Consider the following 23,763-nt stretch of genomic DNA (forward strand, 5'->3'; position numbering starts at 1 on the left):
ACCCCGCCGCTCCTCACAGCTGCTTTTACCGGCATTTTGTTTTTCAGCGGAGCCCCGGTGGGGTCTGAATTTCCTCCCGGGCCTTGTGTCTGGGGCAGATTCTGTGGCCTTCCGGCGACGCCTCTCAGGGTACTTTCCTCCTTGGAGGCAGATAGCGAGCTGGATGCACCGTGGATCCGACAGTCGCTGGTCGGATCCCTGGTCGCTGTCCGGGGTCGAATCGCAGCTCTGCCATGCACACGCTGTGGGGTTTGAGGTCAGTGTAGCTTACTTCATTAGTAGGGCGGCGTTAGGGTATTGACAGGCGTTTTAGGAGGGTCTTTGTTAAACGTTGAGGGCAGTGCTCGGCGCGTTTGGTGAGCCCTCAGATGTGGCTGCTAAAGGGACGGTCGTTCAAGGTGTTCTGGGCAGGGGCCTATGCGAATAAAGATGCATGAGGAAGTTAAAAACCGAAAACCGAGTGACGGTCAGGAATATAATGGCACCGTAATTGTGTCTTTAACCACATGCTAGGTGTATGTTGTGTTACTGCCGACGACCCTGTGGGTATCGAGACCTGGAGAGATGAAAGATACTTGTCCTGGGGACACAGGTGGCTCGGCAGGATTTTGGCAGTGGGTGTGGTTTAGTTTCTTTCAGGACCAGTGGAGTGGCGGACAGCCCGCCCTCCGGAGGAGGGGACCGGGTGCCTACCTACAGATTGTAATTCCCAACTGCTGGCGTGCTCATGCATACAAATGTGGTACCAGAGCCTAAACCAGAACCTCACTGAACGTTCCTGTACCCCTGAAAACGGTGTAACTTTTGTTTCTAAAGCAAGTTGAGAGCTTTTATGAAATTCTAAGTGGGGACCCTGGCTCTCAGAAGAGTAAGAACCACTGTCTAGACAGGAGTTAGAATGTTCTCTGAACGAAGGGACTTTTCTGTCAAATAAATAAGGGTGGGGACAAAACTTTAAGGGCTGGTTATTACTCTCACCTCTTTTACATTTATAAAGAGTATTTTGAGCAGATGTTTTTCTTCAGACAAGGAGAAATCATTGATTTCAGAACCTGGGGCCTTCAGTGGAATATTGACTAGCAAAGCGCGTAACTTTGGAACATGTGACAGTAATTCTGTAAACTTGGGTCTCAGTGAAATGACAAAACAGGGGGCTGTGGACAGGTTGGGAGGGAGACGGTGGAGTGAGCAGAGACAGCAGCTGTGAAGAGTAGCAAGAGATTGGTATCTGCTTGGTACCCAGTTTGGCAGAGACTGGCCATGTGTGAACAGACCGGGCTTTCCAGGATGTCCAAGTTCTAGGTGCCGTGATGGGTCCACAGTCTCCCGTCTTCCCAGGCTTCCACTGTGCTTTCATTTGTTCACCTCATCTTTTGTTCTGCCATTTTCTACTCCTTTACATCTGTTTTTGTTCTTGTTGAAAATGTCACTTAACGTTTCTTCAGTTTTTTTTTCCAGATGGCTTCTATTTAGTTTTCCTAGTTTTCTGTCTAGTTGGCTTTTTATTCCACACCCCTGATTTCCTGCTCCTTAGAGGCAACTTGACAGCTCTTAGGTGTTTGTTCTACCCTTAACATCTGTATTTCATACTTCTGAATAACATACATATGTACAGTTGACCCTTGAACAACACAGGTTTGAACAGCACAGGTCCACTTAAATGTGGGTTTATTTTCAATAAATATGTACTAGAGTACTATGCGATCCACGGTTGGTTGAATCTTAGGATGTGGAAACTTGGGTATGGAGGAACCGAGTGTGTACACAGAGGGCCGACTGTATGTATATGTGGATCTTGAACTGGGTAGAGGGTCAGTGCCCCTAACCCTTGCTTTGTTCGAGGGTCGACTGTACTTTTATTTCTTTATCTCCTTTTCCTCATTTTAGACACCTTCTACTGGCTTTCACCTTTCCTCCAGACGGGTCCACAGATGTATTTACTTTTCCCCTCCTTTTTTCAGTTCTGTTCTTGTAAATTTTAGTTAAGTGAATATCTAGTGTTTATATAATTACGGTAAGGTAAGTATTTTTGCATTCAAGTCACCTTTATTGTGTAGTTTTATTTTTCCTAGAGTAAATACTAATTGCTCTATTTTTTTGGTTGGTTTAATTTCCTACGATGTATTCCTTTTTTAAAAAAAATTATTTATTTTTGGCCGCATTGGGTCTTCGTTGTTGCGTGCGGGCTTTCTCTGGTTGCAGCGAGCGGGGGCTACTCTTTGTTGCGGTATGTGGGCTTCTCTTGTAGCAGAGCGCGGGCTCTAGGCACGTGGGCTCAGTAGTTGTGGCTCGCGGGCTCTAGAGCGCGGGCTCAGCAGTTGTGGCGCACGGGCCTATTTGCTCTGCGGCATGTGGGATCTTCCCGGACCAGGGCTCAAACCCGTGTCCCCTGCGTTGGCAGGTGGATTCTTATCCACTGTGCCACCAGGAAAGCCTGGGTGTTGGATATTGTCACATGCTTTTTTTCTTTTGGTGGCATTTGAGATGATCTTGTGGTTTATTTCTTTTGCACTTTGAATGTGATGGATATACTTGTGTTAGGCTTTTGGCAGGTGTACTGGACCCAGCTCTGCCTCCCCAAGGTGTAGAGGGGAGGGAGGTGAGTGGCACTGAGGGCTTTCCACTCACTCTACTTTTCATATCCGTTTATGTGTCAGACGTGAGTCATGCTTAACATGGTCCTCCTTGTCAGTTGATCCTCTCAAGTCATTGCCCCTTAGCTGTTGTTTGACTAGATTAGTGAGAATCTTGGTCGTTAATTCGTAAATCTCTAATTAGATAAGGCATCTGACTACCTTAAGAGACTCATAGTTACTCTGCTGTTTATTTACCTTCATTGAATTTCTTTACTCTGACATTGAATGTACTGGGCAGAAATCACATCACATCAATACCTACAGTTGCCTTTGATCTTTCTTTTTTTTTTTTTTGCGGTACGCGGGCCTCTCACTGTTGCGACCCCTCCCGTTGCGGGACACAGGCTCCGGACGCGCAGGCTCAGCGGCCATGGCTCACGGGCCCAGCCGCTCCGCGGCACGTGGGATCCTCCCGGACCGGGGCACGAACCCGCGTCCACTGCATCGGCAGGCGGACTCTCTACCACTGCGCCACCAGGGAAGCCCTGCCTTTGTTTAAATTAAGCAGTGAGACTCCTCACGGCTGCCCCAGTTGGAGAGATGCATTCTGGTTTTAGTCACAGGCTAGACCATAGTATGCAAGAGGCAGATGAAGTAAAGTAGAGCTGGGCAGGTGCCATGTCATGCTAGTCTTTGGTGAGAAATATGGGTATTTTCAAAATGTAATGAAAGCCATAAAAGGATTTAAAATTTTAAAGAAAGGCACAATGTGGTTTGTCTTATGTTTTGGCGAATTAATTTTGGGAGGGAAACAGGAAGGAATTAGTCGTTTTGGTAGTCCCAGAGAGAGATCATAGCAGGCTTGTACTTTGGTAGTAGCAGTAGAGATGCAGAAAAATGGATGGATTGAGGTAACACAGAAGGTAGAACTGACAGGTCTTAATATTTTACACATAAGTTTAGAGCTCAGGAGAGCTGAGAGCCAGAGATACACATTTGAGAGTCAGCGTAGTCATGGGTGAGATGGATTATGTATCCCAGATGAGATGCTCTGAGAGGGAAGAGGACTTAGGACCGACTCCTGGGGCTCTGCGAGTTGGACAGGCACAGCGTTAGGGTGCCTGTGCTTCATGGGCTGAATCTGATTGTAGCCTTGTGAAAATGCAGGGCACTGTACATAATTGGTGAAATACTGTAAAATAGCACTCTCTCCTGCCTCTGTGCTTGTCACCCTTCCTGAACTGCAGCCTTCGTGCCTGAAGACAGAGACTTAATTTCCTGCCCATTCCCCAGTGCCCAGAATGGTGCCTGGTGAATAGCAGGCACAGCAAACAAATCTAACACCTGTATTTTTAGGAATAAAATCAATAAAAGAAAACATTGCTTTGTAGGCTGCTTTTTCACTTAGTATATGTTGATTTTTGTTTTTCTGTGTCCTTATATAGCTTTCAAAAATAAGATGCTTGATGGCTGTGTACTTCTATCACATGTGTGTAACATCATCTGGTGTGTCTCAGCAGGCTGGACTTTGGAGCTTATAGAAATAAAAGAGCCAGGGGGTGGACTTGGATTATTACCAGAAGAGTTCAATTTTTATTTCTGCCTCTTTAGCTCCTTGAGTGTAGAATAATGATCTGTGGAGCGGTCAGTAACTGGACCAGGGAATCCCCAGTGCCTTAATGGGTCTGAAGGACTTTGGTACTCTCCCCAAAAAGGCTTACACACGGCAGGAGAAGTGAAGTCTGTCGTGTACCTCTCCTCCCCTAGAAAAGTGGGCTTCTGTCTGTTTACTTATCTGTAAAGTGAGAGAGGGGCACCACACAGTTTCTAAGGTTTCTTGCTGATATAAATTCTTAATTTCTGATGTCATCTTGTCTTGATGTTCTTAAGTTTATTTTTTTGTTTCATGAAAATTAGAAAACATGGACTCAGGACTTTTAGAACATGTGTATTTCTACAGGCAGTTTTTTTTTAATCTTTTAAGTGAACAAAAATCAAATATATTAATATTAACCTCACTAGGACAGATTTTAGCTCTTGTGAAAAATATGCAGAATTCAAAATATGATAAATAAAAGAGTTCTTAATTTTTTTTAGAAGTCAATGAAAGGATTCTATTTTGCAAAGCTGTATTACGAAGCTAAAGAATATGATCTTGCTAAAAAGTAAGTACCAAACTGTAAACATGCCTTAATTTTCTAAAACCGGTGCTTTAGCCTCATGTTCTTCTTTGACATGGATAAATACACGTTTTTTTAGCAGTTCTTCCTAAGTATGTCCTGGAAATACGGGATTCATCACTCAGATTGGTGATAAGAACTAGTCTGGATTCCATCTGCAGGTTGAGTCTAGAATGATACTTTCTGCGTGCCTGCTGCTTATTTACACCCAGGGCAAGAAATCGTTTGGCATTGAATTTTCGCTGAAGATTGTCCTGGGTTAGAATAAAAGAGAACCATGCCTATATCTTAATTTCTTCCTGGTTAGATATCTGCTACTTTTATCAGCTGGAAAAAAATGGCAGTGAATACAAAATTAAACTAATTCCTGGGCAGGAGAATATCTTGTGTAAAAGATCTTTAATTGACTGGATAGGTGATCCTGTGAGGCTTCGTCTCACCATAGAGCCAAGAAGCTTGGTGGTCTGATTTCCTGATTTATAGTGACTTAAAGCTGGAAATTCTGAGGGAGGCAGGCTATTAAAGGCATTGACGGGAAGATGAAAATTCTGATAAGGAAAGTGTTAGCGCCTTTATTTAACTGGCAGCATTGGGCCTGTTAACCCTGTTCCTTATTAATATGACACTTTTTCCTCCAGTGTTGATCTTTGGTCTAATATCTCCTGTGATAACATTCACTGGACCTAGAATATGCTTATTTTTAGTTGTCACTTGAGTTAAAGAATGGAAGTCACCGGCATTTGGTGGTGTAGTGAGTGATTTTTCTTCTGTGCTGTTTTAGCTGGGTACAGTCCCGTTAGATGTTATTTTCTTGTTGAAAAGGTGAATACGTTCTCTTAGTTGTTATTTGGAAATTGTTGCTCTTTAGTGGTTTGCATTATGATAGTTTAAAGATTTATTGTAATCACTTTCTAATGTCTGTGCAAAACTTAGTGCTATTCCCAAAGTGTAATAATAGAAAAAAAGTAATTTATGTATTCATTTCTTAAGAATGGGTAGCACTAGAAAAAAAAATTTGGTAAATGTACCATTTAATGGTAAAATGAGTATGTTGTCAACTTCGTACATGTGTTTGTGTTTAAGTATTATTTCTATCTGTGGATGCTTTTCAGTTATCTGCATATTCTACTTTAAATAGTGGTAGTCAAGAATTAGAATAACAATATAAATTAGTTTAGTGGTTGCTTGGCTTAAGATATTCTCTCAGCAGTTAAATGCAGTTCTAAATGTGGTAATTTAAAGCTTGTTTTTATATTATTATTATTTTTAAACAGATATATATCTACATACATTAACGTACAAGAAAGGGATCCCAAAGCTCACAGATTTCTCGGCCTTCTTTATGAAGTGGAGGAAAACGTAGAGAAAGCAGTTGAATGTTACAAGGTAAACTATATAAGATTAAAACATAGCCTTCGCATAGCCAAACACGCATAATGCCCAGGTTAATTTATGTAATAAACAGTTCACATACGTTTTATGGATGTCCTGAGAACAAGCACTGGTACCATCGTACTAGTAAGTGAAACAGGTCTGGAAGCACTTGGCCCAGAGAACACTGTATTTTATCATTAAGAGATTAGCAATTGTAAAGGAAGGTTAACACCTATGAATTTCAAGTTTACCACGATCAGAAATGCTGTTCTTACGTGTGTGGTTCCCTCCCTCCCTTCCTTTTCTTTTTTGCGTTTACCAAATAAAAAGATAATTTTTTTTAATTCATCTTCAGAAAACTTGCAGACACTTTTTTTTTTTTACTTGCAGACACTTTAACAGCCTTGAAATAACATGCTGTCATTTAGAAATAGAGTTTTAATAGAGTCACTTGATAAATTTTTAATTCTTGTGTATGAGTGTATGGACTTTAGGAATCCTACTAATTTCTTAATTCTTTTTTGATATCAGCGTTCAGTGGAATTAAACCCAACACAAAAAGATCTTGTGTTGAAGATTGCAGAATTGCTCTGTAAAAATGATGTTAGTGATGGAAGAGCTAAATACTGGGTTGAAAGAGCAGCTAAACTTTTTCCAGGAAGTCCTGCAATTTATAAACTAAAGGTAAAAAATTAAGCAAAAGAAAGCATATAATAAAAGCAGTTGGGGAAAACTTAAGACACAGCTATTTCTAATATTTGGAGTTTAACTGATTTCAGTAGTAACCTTTAAACCGGTGTGTGTGGGGATGGGGAGTGTGGGAAATGGGTGAAGGGGGTCACAGGGGTACAAACCTTTAGTTATAAGATAAATAAGTTCTGGGGATGTGAAGTACAGCTTGTGACTATAGGGAACAGTACTGCACTGTGCATTTGAAAGTTGCTGAGAGTGGGTCTTAAAAGTTTTCATCACAAGAAAAAGTAATTTGTAGCTGGGTGAGGTGATGGACGTTAACTTATTGTGGAAGCCATTTCACAGTACATACATTATGACAATATGCTTTTTCATTACGTACGAGTTTGCTTCACACATGGCATCTCATTTACCCTTTGGAATGATTCATATTTTAGGGATTTTACGGTTTGTTAGCTAGATGGTGGAGCTAAAATGAAACTGACTTCTATCTGATATGAAATTTTTGCTTCATTGGGTGAAAATTACCCATAGGGTGGCAGTTCAGAGTTATAAAGTTTTTAAAGAACTGTTATCTAAATTTGGAAAGGACTGTGTTATGGGATAGTGAGGTTTTCAAGCAAAAGTTAAAAGGCAGTTTCTCTAGCATGTTATAGGTAATTTCTAAAAATGATAGAAACTTGTTGCTAATATATTAACTCATTCTGCTTGCTTTTCTTTACTGAGTAAAATATAGTTTACTGAGTGACTCTTCTGGAGAAAGTCTTTCCAAATATACTAGGCAAACAGAATTTTAAGTGTATGTTGGGTTGTAACCAATATATTGGGTGGCTTGTAGGATCTTAGTTCCCCGACCAGGGATCGAACCCCGGGCCCTGGAAGTGAGAGTGCTGAGTCCTAACCACTGGACCGCCAGGGAAGTCCCAGTGTACATTGTTTTTAACAGGACCCCCTCCATCCCGGCTTACACATGTTTCCGATAGAATTTTTTTAAACTTTTTTATTTTGAAATAATTATAGATTTTTCTCAGGGAGTTGTAAAGATTGCACAGAGAGGTCCTGAGTTTACTTCACCCAGCTCTCCCCAGTGGTTACCTCTTAATGTAACTATAATACAATATCACACCAGGATTTTGGCATTGGTGCAGTGTGTGTTCAGTTCTTGTTCATCTCATCATGTGTGTAAATTTGCTTAACCAGCACTGCAGTCAAGGGACAGAACTGCCCCATCACTACAGGGCGTCTTTCATGCTTGCCCTTCTGTGGTCACATCCACCTCTCCTTCCCATCGTCCTTAACTTCTGCCAACTGTGAATTTGTTCTCTGTCTTTATAATTTTGTAATTTTAAAATGTATAAATAGAATCAGGCATCGGGTGACCTTTTGAGGTTGGCTTTTTTCATTCTGTACAGTGCCCTTGAGACCCATTCAGGTTGTATCAGTCAGTAGTTGATTCCTTCCTTTTACTGCTGAGTAGTATTTCATCATATGGGTGTGTTCCACAGTTTAACCATTTACTTTTGAGGGAAATTTCGGTTGTTTCCAATTTTTAGTGATTATAAATCTGGCATGAGCAATTGTGCACAGATTTTAAAATCAAAAGTGTTTTAAAAACCCCTAGAGATAAATACTAGTAACATTAAGTTTTTCTCCCTGTGATAAGCACCTGGATTTTAAATATTAATCTAGTGTCTTCCCTGGTGGCGCAGTGGTTGAGAGTCCGTCTGCCGATGCAGGGGACACGGGTTCGTGCCCCGGTCCGGGAAGATCCCACGTGCCGCAGAGCGGCTGGGCCTGTGAGCCATGGCTGCTGAGCCTGTGCGTCCGGAGCCTGTGCTCCGCAACGGGAGAGGCCACAACAGTGAGAGACCCGCATGCTGCAAAAAAAAAAAAAAAATTAAAATGTTAGGTTTCAATGTGTAGATTTCTTTACCTTATTATCTTTGTTTTATGCCTCAAACATAATTTCCTTATTGGCCATGACAATCCATTCCATTGTGACATTATGGACCATGTATAAATGGGAGGGGATTATTTTTCTTGCAGTATAACCAAAGTTAAATGTTTCTAAAGCGTCCTGATTTCCTTTAATGACTCTTTAGAGACAGTGTTGTCTAAAACTAAATCTTATGTCAGATTCTCCCCCCCCATCTTTTGGATAGAAATCCATGAGATTTGTAGCTATTTAGCAAAGTAATTCTATTTCTCCTAAAATTTAAGGCTTATTTACAGTAAATAGCTTTTTGACGTTTCTCTAATGAACAAAACTACTCAATATTATTAATGAGAGGGCATTTTCTCTTGCGTATGGGAGCAGAATTTTTGTTTTTTAATACTTATTTGCTTATTTGGTTGCACCGGGTCTTAGTTGCGGCTCATGGGCTCCTTAGTTGTGGCTGGCAGGCTCCTTTAGTTGCAGCTTGCCGGCTCCTTAGTTGTGGCATGCGAACTCTTAGTTGAAGCATGCATGTGGGATCTAGTTCCCTGACCAGGGATCAGACCTGGGCCCCCTGCATTGGGAGCGTGGAGTCCTAACTACTGCGCCACCAGGGAAGTCCTGAGAGTAGAATTTTTGAAAAGCATCCATAATGGTGTTGATTTTTTACTTATTTATTTTTAAACATATAATTGAAGGCTAGGGCTTTTTTGCAGTTATAGACACACCAAGTGTAAGTTACGGAACTGATCCAGGAGGAGAGAGCTTGGTGAGGGAGAAAGGGCACTAATGGCGAGCATGGTCTGCGAGGTGGCGGGGTGGGGAGGTGAGTGCAGGAAGGTCGAGTGGAGCTTAGGGGTGATGGCTTCCATTTTCTCTGTGGGGGATGAGGTGTGATCATAAGTTGAAAGTGAGAGTTGGAGGAAAGAGGAGTATGAAGTGAACTCTTCAGGGAGTGGAGAAAGTGAGTTTATTAGAAGTAAAACAGGGCTTTATTTTTTCTAGGCATTACCAGTTTGGCAGTTTGAGATTATGAAAGTAAATCAGTTAGCTTGCTTGTGATTTCTCAAATTCCTGAATGCCCTATACTCACTTGTTCATCTGTTAGTGTATGGGCGCAGAGGAAGCAGGTGGCGGGGTCTCCAGGAAAGGTGGAGGGAGTTAATTGAAGGCATCTATAAGTAAGGAGTAATTGTGGATGTTGGGACTGTGGCATTTCAGCTTGACATGGAAGGAAAGTGTATGTGTGTATTTCATGGAAAATTAAAACTTGGTGATGTCAGTGTACTGAAAGCTTTTCAGGTGGTAGAGGCAAAGAGATGTGGCAGTGAGGGTATGTGAGCCCCTGTGAGGTGGGAAAATGAGAGGGTGTGGTGGTCTGAGCGCTTTGATCAAAATACAGATTTTGCCAAATGGATGGCTGAGGCTGGAGTGTGGAGCGGTGGAGATGAGGTCGTTAAAGAGCAGAATGCCCAGGCTGTTGTGTGTCTTGTGCACTTCTCAGTTGCCACTGACAGCGGCAGTTGTTAGGGATAAAGGAAGACGGTTCTATTCCAGTTACTAATGAGGGGGGACTGGCAGGAGTAGCCGGATAGCAAGTCCTTTAGAAAACAGAGTTAGGAGCAGGGATGTGGTGGTGACGCTGGGAGACCCCCACCTCCTCTACTTGTGCGTAGGCTAGCAGAGAAGTGATGGCAGCTGTCTTGGAATGGGACTCCATTCAGAAAGGCTAGAAGGTGAAGACTTTGAGAAGATAGCAGAGCAGTAGGAGCTCCACAGTGGGAGCAGAGGCGGCAGAGATGAGTCAGCCTTAGGGAGATGCAGAGCACATTGAAGGTGAGGACCCTGGTGCAAGGGTTCCTGGGAGGCTAGGCATCTGGTAGTGACCGGAGTGTGCAGGGACGCAGGCCGGTCGTCCTGGCATACTCCGAGGTGAGCATGGGCAGCCAGCGCTGCTGTGTCATCCCAGGTGTTTCTCCCCACGTACATTTCTTGAGGTTTAGCTTCTAGGCTGGAAGTGACTCTGAGGGGCTAATGAGGTAGGTAGAGTGGGAATTTACTAAAGCCAGACACAGTGGGATGACGCTCATAGGAGCCATGATGTGTTTAAAGTTGCACAGATGTTTCTCTAATTAACGGTTCTTTAAAACTAGGAACAGCTTTTAGATTGTAAAGGTGAAGATGGATGGAATAAACTTTTCGACTTGATTCAGTCAGAACTTTATGCAAGACCTGATGATGTGCACATGAACATCCGACTAGTAGAGCTGTATCGCTCAAACAGTAGACTGAAGGATGCTGTGGCCCACTGCCACCAGGCAGAGAGAAACATAGTCTTGCGTTCGAGTTTAGAGTGGAATTCCTGTGTTGTACAGACCCTTAAGGTAGGTAAAAACTGCTGGGTCTCACACTTCTTGATGGACAGTTACCATATATCCCTTTGTATTTAAGTGCTGCCTTCCAAGACCTAAATTTCTTTCATTTATGTATAGCAGCTGTGAAATGAGATTTTTGCTACCATGATTTCAATTTATAATGGGTGGATTGGAGAAATAAATATGAGAAATATGTTTATATTTTTTGGTGTTTTTATAGGCTGATTTAAAATCGACATGGTTTTACAGCATAGGAATGGGCAAAGGAATTTGTAGGCATAAAGCACTCAGTTTCGTAACACATGATAAAGTTTTGTAACTTGGAGTTCTTTTTGCAAAATAGGAATATCTGGAATCTTCACAGTGTTTGGAGTCTGATAAAAATAACTGGCGAGCAACCAATCAGGACTTACTTCTAGCCTATGCTAACCTTATGCTTCTCACGCTGTCCACGAGAGATGTGCACGAGAGCAGAGAATTGTTGGAGAGGTATGTTGACCTACGGAGACAGTACTTTGGTGTCAACTACAGATTTTCTGTTTGTGGTAATTCTGTTCATTGGTCTAAACATCTTAATGGCATTATTTTTTCTGTAATATATCCAGAGGTAATAGTTAACATAATGAACTACTTAGAAGGAATCTTCTTTTGTGGGGATATTATAATTGGTTTTGTGTGACTTTGATTTCTAGAGAACTGTATTACTGCTTAGGCTTTATTAAATTATAGTTAAATATTTAGTTTTGGCATACTTAGTAAAGAGTTGAGCCTGAAAATGAATGTTCTAACTGCTGTTCATATTTCGTTTCAAAAAAAATGATACAATCTTGATTGAAAATCAGAGAATAAACTTCATTTGTCAGATATTCTAGTGTAAGCTGTTAACGTGACTGATATTTCAGAAAACAATGTTTTAGCTTAGAAACAAGATAACTAAAATACAATACATGATTTTTCTGTTTTCCACGTTTTAATTTTGAGGACCAGAATATCTCCACTTGATTACAATAAATTCCGCTGAACAGAAACATCACTTGGATTTGTGTGTCAGTTTAGAGCAGGGGTTGACTAGAGCTTGTGGGCCAAACGAGGCTTACAGCTGATTGTATGAATAAAGTTTTCCTGGCCACAGCCATGCTCATTGTTATGTGTTATCTGTGGCTGCTTACACACTGCAGTGGTAGAGCTGAGCACTTGTGACAGAGGTGGTGTGCCTGCAAAGCCACATTAGTATGTGGCCCTTTATAGGAAAAGTGTGACATTCCCTGGTTTACACTCTCCATTTGTCTGAAAAGTAATTCTTTTCACTGAAGTGTAGAGTTAGTTTTCTTGAGGAAGTACTTAGTGTCTTAACATGGGTAGGGTAAGGGAGTATCCAAAAAAAACTAAATTGAATTTTTAGATCATTTTAGAAAATATTTAGGTTTTTATGTTTTTTTGATTTTGGTGTGGTTATATACTTAAAAACTTGGTTACATGAGGAAATAAAGGAGAAAGAGACAATTTTTTAGTAGTACTAAAAAATAATTTTAGGGCTTCCCTGGTGGCGCAGTGGCTGAGAGTCCGCCTGCCGATGCAGGGGACGTGGGTTCGTGACCCGGTCCAGGAAGATCCCACATGCCGCGGAGCGGCTGGGCCCGTGAGCCATGGCCGCTGAGCCTGCGCGTCCGGAGCCTGTGCTCCGCAACGGGGGAGGCCACAACAGTGAGAGGCCCGCATACCGAAAAAAAAAAAAAAAAAAAAAAATAATTTTAACTTCATGGATCCCTAGGAGGAGGGGTGTTAAGACCCTCTAAGGCAGCGGTCCCCAACCCTTTTGGCACCAGGGACTGGGGGTGGGGCGCGGGGATTCAAAAGCATTAATTAATACATAGATTACAAATAATAGTGAGAAATATAATTTACTTAACTCTAGTTATGTGTATAGTAAGAAGAGCAGTTATGGTATTGATAATGCACATATTTTAGTTATTATAATTTGAAAATGGCATGTTTAATTTGAGAAATTTCAACTTTGAATTAAATAACAAAACCATATGATGGAGAACATGTTTTGGAATAAGACATTCTAGAGGTTAAGCTTGAAGTATAGGAAGTGTGTGGAATAACAATAAGCGCTAGATGATTTATAATTCATAAAACAGAATATGGATTATTAAGAGTTAGAATGTGGAAGATGAAGCTTGAAATGTTTTATTTTATTTTGAATTAAATACTGAAACTGATTATTTACAATGCAGTAGTTTAATGTGTGTTTAATACTTTAATATTACAGTTTTGATAGTGCTCTTCAGTCTGTGAAATCTTGTGTGGGTGGAAATGATGAACTCTCAGCTACTTTCTTCGAAGTGAGAGGACATTTCTACATGCATGCTGGTTCTCTGCTTTTGAAGATGGGTCAGCATAGTGACGTGCAGTGGCGAGCGCTCTCTGAGCTGGCTGCGTTGTGCTATCTCATAGCCTTTCAGGTAATCCACTCCCAGTTTTGCATGCAGGTGACATTTTAGTGAGACTTTGTTGTATTTCACATGGAGGTGTGTCCTGGTCTGTAATGAAAATATGGGTATATATGTAAAATTAAAATGAAATAGTTACTTTGATGGGTGAAGAGTAACAGGATTTGTACAGTACTGGTGAGGCTGGTGAAACGGGTACGTTGATGCATTGCTGGTGGCAGTTGGCATTGCTGTGGCTTTTTGGAAGATCAATTTGAAGAATTTGATCTTTTTACTCTGCCATTTCTGGGAACCTGTAGTATGGAAATAGTCTCAAGTATGGGTAAAACTTGATTCAAAAAGGTACGCATAACTTGGACGAAAAACTAAGTAAGTAAATTTTGGGGTATGGTTGCGTAAGCTATGATCGAAGAATGTGTTTACCACCCGCATTTCAACATGTTAATTGAAAACATGCGTATGTGATATGTATACAACATTAATAGTATATTTAATGTACAGCAGTATACTTACTTATCTTTGGAAACATGAAACTTCTTTATACATAGAACATGACATGAAGAAAATACGCCAAAATATTAACCATTATTTATAGATGATGAGATGCTGGCTCTTTTCCCTTCCCTAATTCATTTTTGTAGTTTTAATGTTTTCTTTAGTGAGCTTCTAGTAATTCTGAAGTGAAAAGAAATAAGCAGTCTTCCAAAAAATGAATTAAGCCCAGCTTGTAAAAATTATTGTTAGCTTTAGAGAATAATCTTTTGCCTGAGAGAAAGAAAAAGGGGTTCACTATAGAATTACTTTTAGAGAATGTTCCTCCTTCTAGTTCATATTACCTAGATCTTTTAAAAACCTGTTGATATGTGGTCCACAGTGCTATGGTGTGCTCAGTGGAAGCATTTTGGTTCATAAGGAATATATTTTAGTGAAAATTAGTGAAGTTAATGAAGTTTGCTAATTTATATAAGCACTAAAAGGTACTTATGATTAATATTTTTATAGAATCCTCAAGTAGCTGACAGTTTTCTTATTTTTAATGGAAACTAAAATGTATTAAATTTTTAAAAAATGTGTATTTTTAAGTTAACACACAGTCAACCATCCTAAACATTGGCCTTTTTAAAATTGAAGCATAGTTGATGTACAGTATTGAGTAAGTTACAGGTATATAATATAGTGAGTCACCAGTTTTAAAGATTATACTCCATTTATAGTTATTGTAAAATATTGGCTGTATTCCCTGTGTTGTACAATATATCCTTGTAGCTTATTTTATACACAATAGTTTGCACCTCTTAACTCCCCACCAATACCTTGCCCCTCCCTCCTTCCCTCTCCCCACTGGTAACCACTAGTTTGTTTTATATATCTGTGAGTCTGTTTCTTTTTTCTTGTATTCATTAGTTTATTGTATTAAACGTTGACCTTTTTAAATAGTAAAAACTAAATCTCCCTCTTAATTGATTGCGTGAGGCTAACTTTTTTAATGGTAGGGTTTTCAGACCCTTGCTTAGGGGACTGCTGTAGTTCTAGTGAGTCCAGGTAGTCCCCCACTTACGATTGTCCGACTTACAGATTTTCAACTTTACAACGGTGTGAAAGTGCTACGCATTTAGTAGAAACTGTACTTTGAATGTTGATCTTTTCCTGGGCTGGTGATACGTGGTACATACTCGCCTGTGATGCTGGGCAGTGGCAGCAGGCTGCACCCCCCATCTGTCACACACCCATGAAGACTTACAGCCATCTGTACCGAGACAAGAACAGTCCTGCTTTTCATTTTTAGTACAGTTTTCAATCACATGAGCTATTCAGCACTTTACAATAAATGGGCTTTTTGCGTTAGATGAGTTTGCCCGACTGTAGGCTGATGTAAGTGCTTTGAGCACGTTGAAGGTAGGTCAGGTGTATTAAATGCATTTCAACTTAGGATATTTTCAACTTACGGGTTTATTGGGGCATAACCCCATCGTAAGTTGAAGATCTGCGTGTCTGTGTTTCAGCTAGTTAAGCAAATTCTCTCTTGAAACCTTTTTTTGGCCGCACTGTGCAGCTTGCGGGATCTTGGTTCCCTGTCCAGGGATTGAACTGGGGTCCTCGGCAGTGAAAGCGCCGAGTCCTAACCACTGGACTGCCAGGGAATTCCCTCTTTTGAAACCTTTTAATTAAGATGAGGAAATGTTGATTTGAGATGATGTGACTGAGTACATTCATAACTAATTTACTGGTCCCAAATGATAGTGGTTAAGTAGTTCTGGAAAAGGTGCCAGTGTTATGAATTGTGGTCAGTTTGAAAGCAAAAAGAATTATGTCACATTTTGTTTCTTATTTTCTGTGGTCTTCAACATCTATCTATAGGTGACTAAGTTTGGCTTCATGCTTAGAAAACTTCTGGGTAAAAGCATAGGTCAAACTAATGTTTCTAAAATTCAGAATCAGAAGTTTTTAGGTTCATAAGTAATATATTTATTTTGAAAAATTATCTTTGGAAAGGTGGTTATATTCACATGGTTTCATATTGTAGTGGCATGTAAGAATATACAGTGAAAACTCCTTCCTGTGTCTGTTCCTTAGTCATTTACTTCTCTTCCCCGGAGGAACTAATGTCATTAGTTTCTTATGACTTCTTCAAGAAATGTTTTATGCACACACACTCTTAAAAAATACAGAAAGAAGAAATTCTGTACATTCTATTTATTTTGCTTTATTTCCATGAAATATATCTTGGTGATATTTCCATATCAGCCCAGAAAACATGGCATGAGTACAGCACCCTCATTTGTTCTGATGTTTGCATGTTATTTCATTCTATGGATGTACCATAGATTGGGTTTCTTTAAACCAGTGCCCTAAAACCAAGATACCAGGTTTACTTTTTTGCTATGCTACTTCAAAATAATTCTGCAACGAGTAATTTATGCCATTTCACATGTGAAAATTTGCGGGTGGAATAAATTCTTGAGAGAAGAATGGCAGCATCAAAGTGTATCTATGCATTTATAAGTTTTAGAGCTATTGCCAAATTTCTAGCCTCACAGAGGTTGTACCAAATTATACTCCCACTACCAATTTAAGAAAGTCATTAGAGGTTTAACAGCAGTTACACCCACCATCCATACAGTTAAGTTTTAGGATATCTCCAGTAAGTGTTTGTTGTCGAAGTGAACATTTTCAGCGATGGACATTTGCTGCTTTTCAAGATAGCCTGTTGCGTTTTTGGATAATTTGGTTCTTGGTGCTTCCTTATATGGAGTAAAAATATTTCTCAAGCTGCTACCCATTGGTGGTGGTTTTTCCTTTTAGTGCTATTAAAAAGTCTAGCCCTTCTTTTACAAGATTCTTTTCCTAATATCTGAATGCAGCTGTCGTCTTTTCACCATTCTGTTTATTCATAATTGTTCCAGCTCTTCTTCGTAGGATATGGCTTGGAGCCCTTTTACTCTCTTGGTTGTCCCAGTTATCCCAGTGGTATCTCAGATTATTCTCTGGAAATGTGCTGTCCACAGTGTGGCATTTCCAAGTATGGGCCCACCAGTGCCAGATCATGGAGAGCTGTCATCTCTTCCACTGCTCTCATTCTGTTTTGCAGGGTAGAAAAGGTCTCTAACCAAGTACTCCCCAGCTGTAACTTGAATGTGCTTTTAGTAGAAAGTAATTTCTCAGAAGTGCTCTTTGTAGGCATCTTTTATAGATTATCTAAATTTCTTGGTTCCGAGTGTTTTGCAGTTAGATTTCCAACTCTGTTTAACACTGGCTAACTGTTTATTCTTTATCGAAAAAGTACAGTGTAATAGAAAGGAACATCTTACTGTTAAAAATGTGAGTATCACTAAATTAAGATTTTTGATTCTAAAATGATCAGGTTCCAAGACCAAAGATTAAATTTATAAAAGGAGAAGCTGGACAAAATCTACTGGAAATGATGGCCTGTGATCGTCTGAGCCAATCAGGTAATAGTAATGTTTAACTGACTTTATTTTAAAAAGAAAAGAAAATTTCTGTTTGGGCACATCTTATGATAGTATCTTCCCTCTGTCCAGGAGATAATTTGTCATAATCATTTGTTTCTCTTTGCCATATTGGATTAGGGAGCGAGATACAGAAAGAATGATAAGAAATTGTATATTCTTTAAAAGGAACAAATATTGTTTGCTCCCGGGTAGAGAAACTGCTTACCCCCCTTCCCCCCGCCCTTAATCTAGCTGCTAGAGCCTCCATCCAGAATATTTTTTTTTCCTTTTTATTTTTTAAAAATTTATTTATTTATTTTTTTGCGGTACACGGGCCTCTCACTGTTGTGGCCTCTCCTGTTGCGGAGCACAGGCTACAGAAGCTCAGGCTCAGTGGCCATGGCTCACAGGCCTAGCCGCTCCGCGGCATGTGGGATCTTCCTGGACCGGGGCACGAACCCGCGCCCCCTGCATCGGCAGGCGGACTCTCAACCACTGCGCCAGCAGGGAAACCCTTTTTTTCCTTTTTAAAAAAAAAATTTTTTTTAATGTTTATTTTATTTTTTGCTTTCTCTAGTTGTGGCAAGCGGGGGCTACTCTTTGTCGTGGTGCGTGGCCTTCTCATTGCGGTGGCTTCTCTTGTTGCGGAGCACGGGCTCTAGGCGCGTGGGCTTCAGGAGTTGCAGCACACGGTCTCAGTAGTTGTGGCATGCGGGCCCTAGAGCGCGTGGGCTTCAGTAGTTGTGGCACACAGGCTTAGTTGCTCCGCGGCATGTGGGATCTTCCCAGACCTGGGATCGAACCCTCGTCCCCTGCGTTGGCAGGCGGATTCTCAGCCACTGCACCACCAGGGAAGTCCCTCCATCCAGAATATTTTAAAGCACTTCCTAAACTAAGAATAAATTACTCATCAGATGCTTAAGACATTACTATGGGGGATATAAAGATGAAAAAGTTCTGGATCTCTCTCTTAAGGAACTGACATCATAGTAACAGAGATAGAAGGTATATATTCACATTCTGTTAGGTTCTTGGAATTTTTAGATTTATTCCCAGTTTTGACTATTTGGGATGGATCCTAAAGGTCTGTTACAGACTATCTGGCTTTGTTAAGGCAGAAACTTGCAGGTGTTCACACAGGCAGTGAATCAAGCAGTGAACTGAAGGCTCCATGGGGAAACGTTTCTGTAGGAAGTTTTCATATAAAGTTGAAAGGACTTTGTTAAGAGTTAAGAAGTGGACTTAAATCAGAGTAGCTCTAAGCTGTTGTCTGTGGGTAGACTGTTGATTAATGCCCCTCTGTCCCACAGCTTACTTTTTTGTGAGAGACAGACTTTGAGTCCTTGAAGAAGTGACCTTCTGTTTTTCTCTTAGGTGTCCCTTCTACCTTTGCACAGTTTGTAAAATGAACTTATTTTACTGTCTTTGATCTGGGCCTTACTGGGTTTGTCTTTGCAAATTTTCAGAGAGATAATGGTCTGGCAGTAACCAAACCTGACTGACCAGCAGAATTACTCCACTTTTTTTTAAAATGGTTTGATTGTGTAAAATTCACATATGATATTATTCACCCATTTTAAGTGTACAGTTTAGTGGTTTTTTAGTATGTTCACGGAGTTGTGCAGTCATCACCACAATTTTAGGATATTTTCATCACCTCATAAAGAAACCTCGTACTCCTTAGCAGTCACTCCTCATTCCTCCAGACCCCCTCGTCCTAGGCAACCACTAATTTTCTGCCTCTTTATATCTCTCTGTTCTGGACAGTTCATATAAATTGAATCTTACAAAGTGTGGTCTTTGGGTAACTGTCTTCTTTTACTTAGCATAGTGTTTTCAAGGTGCATCCATGTTGTAATGTGACCTAGAACTTCATCCAAGGAGCGTTTTTAAAATAGATTCTTCACCCTAAATCTGTGGAATCAGAATCTCTGGGAGTGGGGCCTGGAAATAAAAAAAGAAAATTTTTAAGCTTTTTAAAGGATGATTCTGACCAGCCAGGTTTAGAAGTTAGGTTTATCAGGTCAGAAAATTTGAGCTTGGTCCTGTTCTCCTGTGGCCACTTGAATCCCACACTTTTCCATCTAAAATGGACATCCTTTTGGTATTTTTTGCACACAGTTTTTTCTTTCCTTTTATTCTAGTACGTAGATACAGATACTGTTACACTGTAGTCTATTCATTTTTCACATCAGCACCCTTTTGGGTCCAGCTGTGGTTGTTGGGCTGGAGGGCTGGGTCTGAGATAGTCATGTTATTTCCCCTTAGGGTATGTGAATGAAACTATTGAGAGAGATGAATAAAAACAATCTATTTTTTAAATGATGGAAATAATTTGTTTTTCAGGGCATATGCTGCTAAACTTAAGTCGTGACAAGCAAGACTTTTTAAAAGAGGTTGTAGAATCCTTTGCCAATGAAAGTGGGCGGTCTGCTGTATATGATGCTCTGTTTTCTAGTCAGTCACCTAAGGATAGATCTTTCCTTGGTAGCGATGATATTGGAAACCTTGATGTACAAGCACCAGATCCTGAGGATTTGGCTCGATATGATGTTGGTAAGTTGTATCTTTCTAAGGAAACATTTTGCATTTTAATCCTTTTATACTAGGAGACAAACAATAGCAACACGGGGAATAAATTGCCCATAATCTCATTACCCAGAAATAATGACTTAATATTTTCCTATATTCCTTGCAAGTTTTTTGAAGGGTTGGGGTAGTATGAGGGGTTGGGGTAGCCTTAGTGGTGGCATATGTTTTTCTTGTAAATAGTTGTTTATACTGTACACATGATTAGTCTCATGAATTCTTTCTCATCCTGTCTCTCTAAATATCACTTTTAGTGGCAATATGATCTTTTTAGTGAAGTAGCCATAATTTGTTTGCCACTTTTTATTGTTGGGTATTGAAGATGCTTCCAGTTTTTTCACTTATATTAAAATGCTGATGAAAACTTTAATATAAAGTGCCTCCATTTCAGTTTTTTCCGTAGAGATTCCTAAAAATAGAATTACTGGGATAAAGTTGATGAACATGTTTAAGTCTCTTGCAAATTGCCATATTACAAGAAAACTTGTACCTATTTATTATGCTTTCTGAAGCCCATAACTTTTTTAGTATTGAATTTCTTGTAGAGGAAAAGATCTATTTATTATCCTAATGGACTAATGTAGTGGTATCCCATTGTTTTAATATTTCTTTACTGAAAGGAAAATCTGTTGTTTCAAGATTTCTTACTGGTGGCTATTCTTTATTTTACCTCTGTCAGTAGATTTTGTTTTATTGAGTTCTAGTGAGGCTCTTTTTTCTTCTTAGATGGACTTCAAAAGAACGTTTTCCATTATAACTGTCTTTATTAAAGTTCCTAGATGGAGTTTGAATACTTCTAATAAGAACATAAGACTTTGCTTATCATAGATTTCTTCTGTGCTCTGATATAGAAAAGCAGTTATAAAATTAAGGTACATTTATTATGAGTCAGTTGTTTATGTTGGCAAAACTGATGGGACACAAAGATTTCCAAAACCTCAAGCCAATTTTTTTTGTATTTCAGGTGCCATTCGATTACATAATGGTAGTCTTCAGCACCTCACCTGGCTTGGCTTACAGTGGAATTCATTGCCTGCCTTACCTGCAATTCGAAAATGGCTAAAACAGCTTTTTCATCATTTGCCCCAGGAAACCTCAAGACTTGAAACAAATGCACCTGAATCAATATGTATTTTAGATCTTGAAGTAAGCAGAGATTTTAACAACTTAAACATTATGAGTATTGTTTGATTTTTTTTTTCTACTTAAATTGATTTTTCTTTGAATAAAAACAGGTATTTCTACTTGGAGTAATATATACCAGCCACTTACAATTAAAGGAGAGGTGTAATTCTCACTACAGCTTCTGTCAGCCTCTGTGCTTGCCACTTCCTGTGTGTAAACAGCTTTGCACAGAAAGACAGAACTCTTGGTGGGATGCAGTTTGTAATCTAATCCACAGAAAAGCAATGTAAGTAGTCAAATAAGAATACTCCTTTGACTTATTGCCTAGGGACTTTAATTCTCATGTGAAGTTTTAATTTGTAATTATCATGTGATGATTTACATACGTGTTAGTGTTGAACTGCATGTTTATAAATCAATTTTATTAAATACAACTTTTTTTAGACCTGGAACCTCAGCAAAATTGCGACTTCTAGTTCAGCATGACATAAACACTCTAAGGGGCCAGGAAAAACATGGCCTTCAGCCAGCTCTACTTGTGCACTGGGCAAAGTGCCTTCAGAAAACGGTGAGTTCACTGAAGTGGAAGCAGTTTTTAAGAACATTACTGTCATTTTTTAAAATCACAGACTTTACATTGAAAGCCTTTCAGTTTTAAAAACAGCTTATTCATATTATGTCGGGTGAAACGTATTTTCTTAATCTTGCCACAGAGTGGTTAGTCTAGTTAATACATGAGTGCTTAGAACAGTGCCTGGCACAGTAAATGTTCCATAAGTATTAGTCATTGTTATTATTACTTATAATTACCTTACGATAAATATTGTCCAGCCTGAAGATTTTTTTATGTGTTTGGTGGCACAAGGCTCTGTAGGTAAGGGCATTATCTCTTGCTAAGTAGTTGAGGTCTGTTCTGTGGCAAGATTAGATTAGTTTAGCCCTTTGACCAAACTGTGGCACCTATAAGAGTGGCAGATTTCGGCTGTCTAAAAATAGCAACTTTAAAAAAATAAAGTGGGCTGCCTGATTAGTTAGTGTCATTGAAAGTGTGTAAAAGTTGGTTCTAGAATGGTCACTGGTATTAAAGTGGTTAGTTATTCCAGTATTTGGAAAGGTGAGCATATGGCTTTTGAGATTCTATTTTGCCTTGATTTGAAATTTTAACCAGTTGTTCAGACCATCTATAAATGAATTTTTGGATCTGATCGTTTGTGTCTCTTCTAACTTTGTATTTTTTTAGGGCAGTGGTCTTAATTCTTTTTATGATCAACGAGAATACATAGGCAGAAGTGTTCATTACTGGAGGAAGGTTTTGCCATTGTTGAAGATACTTAAAAAGAAGAGCAGTATCCCTGAACCTACTGACCCTCTGTTTAAACATTTTCATAGTGCAGACATTCAGGTAATGGAGGATCCCTTTGTGAACTAACTGGAAATGTGGATTTCCAATTTATAAACAAAGAAGTGGGAGTATAAACTGCTTAAATTTGTTGCTTGGCTATTTCATGGAAGTCTTGTTTTTTAAGTCCACTAGCTGTCACAAATACAGTATGGCAGAAAAGAGTACTGAGATGCTAATCTCATTAGATCGTGTAAAATCTTTGGGAAATCATTTGGGTTTGATATTCTGGGTAGAGGCAATTTGACTAAAAGTTATCCAATATGTTTAGGCATCTGAAATGGGTGAATATGAAGAGGAAGCACACATAACATGTGCTATATTGGATGCAGTTAATGGAAATATAGACGATGCTGTGGCTGCTTTTGAATCTATTAATAATGTCGTTTCTTATTGGAATCTTGCACTGGTAAGTAGAGTGGTACTTGAATTAAAAGGTTTTTGTTTTAAAACATAATTGTTTCATAAAAGCACTCTGTGTATAGATTTTTCACAGAAAAGCAGAAGACATTGAAAATGATGCACTTTCTTCTGAAGAACAAGAAGAATGCAAAAATTACCTGAGAAAGACCAGAGACTACCTGATAAAGATTTTAGATGACAGTGATTCAGATCTCTCAGTGGTTAAGAAAGTAAGTTGCAGGTTGTTTGTACTTTCTTATTATTTTGATAAGTACTTTTGCCTTGGTTTTATATTTTGGTAATTTCAGAAATGCTTAGTGGTGCCTTATTAATGCGGAAAATGGAGGGTGTTTAAATATTTAATTGGCATTGTTTTGCCTTAGGTTTGGGGGGGTGGGGTGTGTGTTTTTTTTAAACTTGGGCATTTAAGTTTATACTCTTACAAAAAAATGCTTGTTAGGGAATTAGAAAAGGTTTCAAAGGTACGCATTTATTTTTGTTATCTTGGCAATGAAATCAACAAATATTGCCACTTAAGGACTATTTCTGCATGGACTTCACAGTTAAACATGTCACTGAAATCAAAGGTGGTTTGCTGACTACTTGAGAGCGTTTCTCTCATCATGACCATCTGATGTGACTACCTTTTCCCAGCTGTCAGCAGTTTGAGGCTGTTGTGATGGTATTAACCCTTACTACATTCAACCT

The 23,763-nt window shown here is 39.5% G+C and overlaps 1 protein-coding gene across 2 annotated transcripts in view; it reads left to right on the forward strand.

Annotated features, from left to right (window-relative positions):
• The window catches only part of LOC112408377 (E3 SUMO-protein ligase RanBP2-like), a 56,242-nt gene that overhangs the window by 415 nt on the left and 32,064 nt on the right, over nucleotides 1-23,763 (forward strand). The window contains exons 2-16 of one of the 2 annotated variants that reach the window (XM_024757972.1): nucleotides 48-256; nucleotides 4,674-4,741; nucleotides 6,031-6,142; nucleotides 6,662-6,814; nucleotides 10,913-11,143; nucleotides 11,478-11,623; nucleotides 13,410-13,602; nucleotides 17,453-17,540; nucleotides 19,887-20,096; nucleotides 21,094-21,275; nucleotides 21,365-21,540; nucleotides 21,699-21,822; nucleotides 22,495-22,656; nucleotides 22,925-23,062; nucleotides 23,139-23,285. In XM_024757972.1, the coding sequence (XP_024613740.1) occupies nucleotides 164-256; nucleotides 4,674-4,741; nucleotides 6,031-6,142; nucleotides 6,662-6,814; nucleotides 10,913-11,143; nucleotides 11,478-11,623; nucleotides 13,410-13,602; nucleotides 17,453-17,540; nucleotides 19,887-20,096; nucleotides 21,094-21,275; nucleotides 21,365-21,540; nucleotides 21,699-21,822; nucleotides 22,495-22,656; nucleotides 22,925-23,062; nucleotides 23,139-23,285 (2,223 nt within the window). In that variant the 5' untranslated portion in view covers nucleotides 48-163. The remainder of the gene's footprint in view (nucleotides 1-47; nucleotides 257-4,673; nucleotides 4,742-6,030; nucleotides 6,143-6,661; nucleotides 6,815-10,912; nucleotides 11,144-11,477; nucleotides 11,624-13,409; nucleotides 13,603-17,452; nucleotides 17,541-19,886; nucleotides 20,097-21,093; nucleotides 21,276-21,364; nucleotides 21,541-21,698; nucleotides 21,823-22,494; nucleotides 22,657-22,924; nucleotides 23,063-23,138; nucleotides 23,286-23,763) is intronic. The other variant, XM_024757973.1, reaches the window with a different exon arrangement.

This window comes from Neophocaena asiaeorientalis, unplaced genomic scaffold (assembly GCF_003031525.2).
Source record: "Neophocaena asiaeorientalis asiaeorientalis breed wild unplaced genomic scaffold, Neophocaena_asiaeorientalis_V1.1 scaffold497, whole genome shotgun sequence".
In the NCBI taxonomy this organism is placed as follows: Eukaryota; Metazoa; Chordata; class Mammalia; order Artiodactyla; family Phocoenidae; genus Neophocaena; species Neophocaena asiaeorientalis.